The sequence below is a fragment of the Octodon degus genome, unplaced genomic scaffold, assembly GCF_000260255.1.
Source record: "Octodon degus isolate 3935 unplaced genomic scaffold, OctDeg1.0 scaffold00114, whole genome shotgun sequence".
Classification (NCBI taxonomy): Eukaryota; Metazoa; Chordata; class Mammalia; order Rodentia; family Octodontidae; genus Octodon; species Octodon degus.
Genome location: NW_004524690.1, coordinates 894,793 through 902,149, shown reverse-complemented (window position 1 = coordinate 902,149; position 7,357 = coordinate 894,793). Strand labels below are relative to the sequence as shown.

The following is a 7,357-nucleotide window of genomic DNA, read 5'->3' as shown; positions in this document are numbered from 1 at the left end:
CTTCTACTCCTGGTAGAATCATTCACTTACAGCAGAGGAAAGGTGCACCAATGAAACATGTCTGATACATCCACCTTTTTATTAGAAACAACTCCTTTCTAAAATGTAAAATATGGCCTGAGTCATTAAATATTCACTACAAATAAAACTGCAGTACTTAACTAGAAACCCCCACATTTCCTATCAACCCTAACATTTTAAATTCATGCACTTTACTGAGTGAATGCTTCTTTTCATTAAATATGTGTAACAAAAGCATTTAAAATACTTTGCAGAGGGCCAGTCAAATAGCTCAGTGGATTAAAGTGCCTGCAAGCAGGCTTAGAGGCCCTGTGTTTGATCCCCAGGTCTGCAGTGCCAGCCCCACCCACGGGGCATGCTGAGATGGCAACTGAAACTGGGTGTGGTGGCGTGTGCCTGTAATCCCAGCTCTTGGGAGGCTGTAAACAGATGGATCACTATGAGTTCAATCTAGTAGTGAGACCCTGAACACCCTGTAGACCCTTCCCTAAAACACATACAAAAAATAAAATGCTTTGAAACCATAAAACTTTCAATCCAATAAAATATCATTTAAAAACAAAAAAACTGATTGAATTTTAGATATAGAAGAAAACCTACTTTCTCATACTAAAAATATGTTTGAGTTTAATATTTATTATTTTCAAGATGTTCCTTTCTGCATGTCTAAAAGACAAGATATCAATAAATAAAAACTAGCATTTTTGTACTTCATGTCTTTATTGAATTGGTTCAAAATGAATATATAAAAAGCACAATATACAGGAAACAGTAGTCACAATAATGTCTTTCACGCTAATTTTCAGGATAATATATAAGTGATTTTTTACATTTTTAACTTAAGCTTACAATAAGTTTTCATTCTACCATACTGGAAATACTTGTGCAAATAAATAAAAATAAAATAAATGATGCATAGAATTATTGTGTAAACACTATTGCACAACAAATCAATGTGAGACTAAAATATGCAAGTAATATAAAATCCACTGATTTCATATTACATGTTTCATAAGTCATATTTCACCTCTTTACTACTTATAATAATCTCTGGGCTATGGAATTGGATGATTGCGTACTAAGTCATTTCCAAGTAATAGAGTATAACATTTACTTAGTACCGAAAAATTCAGTGAGAAACAAGCATGTGCCAATTTATTTAAGCTCACTTAACTACCCATTTCTTGAGCAGAAAAAAGCAGGTATGTGGTCTTAGAAACATATTTGAAAGAAAACAGTGTTCATTCTTAGAAAAACACAATTCTAAGTCCGTCATAAGGTGTATAACAATTAAAGAATAGAAGTGATTGAAATAAAAATCTAACAGGTACATTAATTTTCTAAATTAATTACAACTTAGGTTCATGGACTTTATACCATAATACGTTAGCTGGGGGAAAAGAAAAACTAGTAAAAAAAAAAAATCTGGAAAGAAACTATAAGTAAAAATGGCAATTCCTATTAGCACTAACTTTATAAGACCTTTCTGAACTAAAAATAAAAACACAAAACTTAATTTCAGATAAATGAAATTCTAAGCCACAAATTTCTACACTGATCCTTATAGTTGATCACAATTATAAAGAAAAAGCTAAAAAATGTTATAAGAAAGATTTGCTTATTCCTCTAGAATAAGATAAAGCTCAATTATATTAAGTTGAATATAATCACTAAGGAGTTAGTGAACATAGTTGTATAACCCATCAAAGAAAGCTACTTCTATTAAACTGACAGTGACAATGATCAAAAGCTCTATTTTGGTCAAGTTAAAAAGAAATCATAATTTTTAATTATGTAAGTAAGCTATATATTCATATAATACATTTTCAGTGGTTTTTATTATGATACAACTGGTGTTTCAACATTAAACACTAAAGAATAAAACGTAAGTAGGAAAAGTTAGATATTCTCTTAACCTACTCATACCTACATCTAAACGTATTCTAAAGAACTTAAATTCAAATATATTTTACCTGCATGCTCAATAGTAATAAGTACCACAATTGTTATTTATTAAAGTGAGGTGGTCTGTTTCAAAATGCAATAATTTCTTATTAATCAGCTACACAGAAATAAAGTATGTTTAAGCATGTAAGATTTTATAGAGAATTCTGTGTATCCTGCCAGGTGAAAAAGCACATACTTATAACTCCAGCTCCCTGGGAGGATGAGAAGGAGGGACTGCAAGTTGGAGACCAGCCTGAGCAGCTTGGCAAGACTTGGTCTTAAAACTGAATAAAAAGAGACAGGGAAGGTAGCTCACTGGCAGAGCACTAGAATGCTTAAAGTCCCAGTAGGAAAGAAAAGGTTTTGGCATATCTTATATTAAATAATTACATTTTAAAATGCTGCAAAGATATAGTAAAACTACTCTTCAGACAAGTTATGGAAAAGAAAGAAAAAAAGCAAAAATTTGAAATATAAGTGAGTTAAAATGTATGTTCAACTAATACACATATAAGTTTAAAAGTCAAGTTCTAATAATTTACATTTGTCTGATTAGTCTTGTTTTTCTGAAAAGAATGAGTAATTACATTTTCACAGAATAAGTAAGGCTCCTTCAATCATTAACAGGCTACTGAATCAGGGGCAACAGTGACCTTATGCTTTCCCACCTTATTTATTTATTTATTTTTTAGCAATATCTATTTGAAACATTCAACAGAAAATGACTTCACATCAACTAACAAAAACTAAAACACTCTCTTTGATTACAAATGCCAAGCATCCCATCAGCTGTGATACTTTCTGACCCTACATACCAACAGCAGCAATGTTTAATAGGAATTTTTGTTCAAACTTGTAATTACTCCAAAGCTTGAAGGGCTAAGCACTAGAGTATTTTCTAAGACACATTGAATGTGTTTCAACAGAACAACAAAACCTAAGTTAATGACTCCACTTGAAATCATTCTGACAGGTAAGTGAATATTTCTTAAAATGGCACAGCCTGGGGTATCAGGTATTTATTATATACAGTACATATACATATATATATATACAAACACATTACTCAACTGAAAAATTATGCTCAAAAAATTATGTGAACAGTATTTTGAATAGTTTTAGCACAAAATAATTACAGGGCATCCTCTAACTATCCAAGAAACAATAACCATAAGACCCTGAACCTGGCTCTTTTCCTTTCAAGATTCTGTTTACAGAATCATTCTTCGAATGCCACATTCACAGCAGAACTTTGCCCAATCTACAGGGTATTTTGTCCCACACTCATGGCAGAATTTTGGTAAGTGTCCAGATGAGTTTCCTTCAATGCCTTTAATATTTCCACCATTCAGTGAAGATAAATAGTCTCCATCAGGCCTGAAGACATGGAAAAAAAAAAAGAAAAAGAAAGTTTGCATCAATAGTTACTAACCCATAATACCTGAGGAACAAGATAAATAACTAAAAGCTTGCTCAATTTCATTTTTTAATATTCCCCTAGTTCAAGTAAAATAGAATCACTATTGCTAAATACCTTAATTTGAAATACTTGTTTTAACATTATTTTTGGTCCATCAGGAATACAGATTAGGACCACATTCAGCTCATCTTTCTATCTGTTCTATGTGTGGTCATTACTACATAATAAAGAAGAAAATTGGTAATGTCCTTTCTGAAAAGCTATCTTATTAAGAAAATACTAGGATACAGAGATGAGAAAAGATGAAAGTCCTTTAGCACCCTTCTTTGGCTATGTGAATTGTGGGGTGCTATCTCCAACATTTATTTTATTATTAACTATGACCTAATTACTCAATTATATTAATATGATGTAATAAAAACTCAGGCTCCTAGAAATGCTCTAATTGGGTGGGCTTTATATTAACAAAACATAATGAAGATAAAACAGATGCTAGAAGACTGTGTCATAATCAAAAGCAAAACCTTAAATTTTTCAAAATGTATTACAGTAAAAAGGCACACTATCATATATTCCTCTCAAAAAGTTCCCTCTCCCTTGGACACAATGAACTCATCATTCTTGTCACTTTCCAAAGACATTTCTAAAGTCCTCTCTTGTGAGTGTTGTAAGTTGCACTGAACTGGCTACCTCAGTGTTTGCTGAATTGATTTAAAACATTTACCTTCCTGTCATTTTGATTTTGGGGAAAAGTCAGGAGTCACGTGGGGCAAGATCCAGTGAATAAGGTCAGTGAGGACACACTACCGTGACAGAAGGTGCTGTAAATGTTTTGAACAGATTCAGGACATCAAGGCAGTCACAACAGCAAAATGAAAGAGTGCAGAACTGCCTCCAAAAAAATGAATAGATAGGTTTGAAGTGAGGGTGAGTGTTTTGAGGGCATTTAATGGCAAACATCCTTTACTGTAATAATTTTTTGCATTTTTATTTTAAACATTTGCCATATTTTTTAAATTATATCTTGTACATCATAACAAAAATTTAGAACAAAAAAATTCCTGAGAGATCATAAAGATTTTACTACAGAAGTGAGACAGTGAAGAAATTCAGTGTCTACTGACAAAACAATAATTAGGAAAAACAGCTAATCTATTTTTATAAGAATATCTTTACACTCCCCTCCTAGCAGGTGTTCTTCAAAGAACATGTTATTTACTTTAAAATCACCATAGAGACTACACTTAAATCACTGAATTATTAAAAAAAATGAAAAAATCCTTTTCACAGTGATTAATAAAAAGTCAAAGTGCTCTCCCATTTGGGTCCTTGCTTCATATAAACAGGTCATAATCAGTAGTACGTGATGTTAGTGGCTTTTAGAGCTACCACGTATTTAGAAGGTCCACAGATGAAAATGAAATAAATATCAGCATTTATGTGTTTGAATATTGCTCTCCTGCTTTTAGCTGAAGTACATAAAAGTTGTAGAATCACTAGCCTATTACTGTATTGGGAATAAATTTATACCATCAGTATACTCCCTTTAAAGCACAACAAACTAGAAGGCATATCAGTCAAGGAAGAAAGTCAAGGAAAAAAAGCCAACATTATTCTTCATGAAATATGTAAGAACTGCTTCAAATATAAAAGATTACTTAAATATTGAGGCATACATATGTACAGAAATCAAAACATTCAATGGTACATTTATTTATTTATTTATTTATTCCATTACCGGGGATTGAACTTAGGACCCTGCACTTGCCAGGCAAGCGCTTATTCTACTGCGTTATCTCCCTGGGCCCTCAATGGTACCTTGACTCATGATTAATTCTTTCCACTAATTCTGGTATCAAGATTAGTGCATATTTATCACAATATCAAAAGTTCAACTTAACTGGGTATTGTCAAATTTCTTTAGGAAAAGTATTAAGAAAACCACTAAAATTATAAAACGGGATAAATTTGAGTCCTTTGTCAGTAAATGCATGCAACTAGAGGACATACTCCTAAGTGATATAAATCAGACCCACATGTGCAAACATTGGATTGATTCCCTAGTGTGAGAACCTGAAAGAGAAAATGGAATCTGAAGGGTACAAAAGACACTGGTATAAGGGAATGAACTTATTCACAAGGAAAGAGTTACTGAGTTGAGGAGAAGGACAGGAGAAGGAGTGGGGGAAAGAGATTTATCTGTGTATGTACGCAGGATGGTCTGGACAACTGTCCTGTGCATTTCTGCTGGGCTATGGAAAGGAGCAGATAACAATTTGCTTTGTCTCCATTTTTCAATTATTTGTATGTACTTTTTATCTTCTTAGTTTTTTATACAGTTTTTTCTTCTTCTGATTTTACATGCCTATATCTCATAATATGAATAACTGTTTGGAGGACAACACTATGTATTACAACAAATCCTATGAAATTCATATTACTTTAAGTGAAATTCTGTATCACTTGTAATTTTTTTGTTTTAATTCTAATTTGCTTTCTCTTTAAAAACTAAAAAGATTACATAAAATACACATAAGTCTTAATATAATTTCTGTTAGCATATTTATACTCCCAGGGTAGCACCCGAGATTTCTCACTGATATGTTCTCTAACACAATAGGTGTTGTTTATAGAAATTTTTAATTTTTGCTTAGTCATATGTGAACAAAAGGGTAACTCTGAGTAATTCTCCATACCACATCTATTTTTATCCTTTCCTCAGCTGATGAGCATTTGGGCTATTTTCAAGATTTAGCTACAACAGGCTGGGGATATACTGGCACAAGCACCTGCATGGAAGGGCCAAGGTCCTGAGTTCGATTCCTTTAGCAACAACAACAAAATACTTAATTTGGGCTGGTAAAATAGCTCGGAGTTCTAAGGCCCTGCCTGGCAAACCTAAGGACTAGGGCTTGATCCCCAATACCACATGCCATTCTGGCCTGGGAACCATAGGCGTGCCCTGTCAGCCACTAAAAGCCAGAGTGGTAGTGTATGCCTATACTCTCAGTGCTGGGAAGGCTGAGACAGGAGGATCACTGAGTCCAAGCTGCACAGTGAGATCCTGTACCAAATAAATAAAAAGATTAAAGAAAAAATTAAGATTTAGCTATGACAAATTGTACTGCTAGGCAATAAAATCCAAAGGGTATAATAGATACTGTGAAAGGGAAAGAAACTATTCAAAGGGAAGATACAAATGGGATGAGGAAAAGGAGAAAAGAAAGAAGGTAGGGAAAAATATGTACATATATATGTAGGATAGCTTGGATAACTGAACTGCTGATTTCTACTGGTCTAGAAGGAACAGTTAATACATTTTTTTTTTCTTTTTAACTTTTGACCAATTTTGCCTGCTTATATCTGGTAATTTGAACAACTAATCTGAACACAACAATATGCAACATAACAATCACTGTTGAATTTACATCATTTTCTTTAGTGAAATTCTGTATCAATTCTTTTTTTTTTTTACTATTTTCTATTCACTTAAAAAAAAAGAAATGCTAGATGCATACTGATACATATTTTTCTAATTGCTTATGAGGATGAATATCATTTTATGTATCTGTCACTGTATTTCTTCTAAGATGAACTAGCCATCACTCAACCCTATCAAACTCCAGAGTTATTCTATGGGTTCACTTTTAAGTTTTTACTTATAAGAAATTCTCCCTTATACTGGGCAGTAACATGCAGCATTATGTATAAAGTAAATATCCTATAATAGTCTATCATGTTATTTCACTTTATTCAAGGAGTTTTTATAGCCCTACTTTATTTTTATATGATCAAATATATCAATCTTTTGTTATACAATGAGTACTTTCTAAATTAGTCTCAAGAAATTCCTGGAGGGGCTGGTGAGATGACTCAGTGGTCTAAAGCACCTACTTAGAACAAGCTTAGCAAAGCACAGGGACCGCGGTTCAATCCCCCAGCACCACATGCCAGCCAGCCCCGCCCCCT

The 7,357-nt window shown here is 33.0% G+C and overlaps 1 protein-coding gene across 2 annotated transcripts in view; it reads right to left on the bottom strand.

The window, feature by feature from the left end:
* Positions 1 to 2,409: 2,409 nt before the first annotated feature.
* Positions 2,410 to 7,357, bottom strand: part of Zc2hc1a (zinc finger C2HC-type containing 1A) — a 46,597-nt gene continuing 41,649 nt past the window's right edge. For both annotated transcript variants that reach the window (XM_023699665.1, XM_023699666.1), the window contains one exon: positions 2,410 to 3,345. In XM_023699665.1, coding sequence (XP_023555433.1) covers positions 3,180 to 3,345 — 166 coding nt within the window. In that variant the 3' untranslated portion in view covers positions 2,410 to 3,179. The remainder of the gene's footprint in view (positions 3,346 to 7,357) is intronic.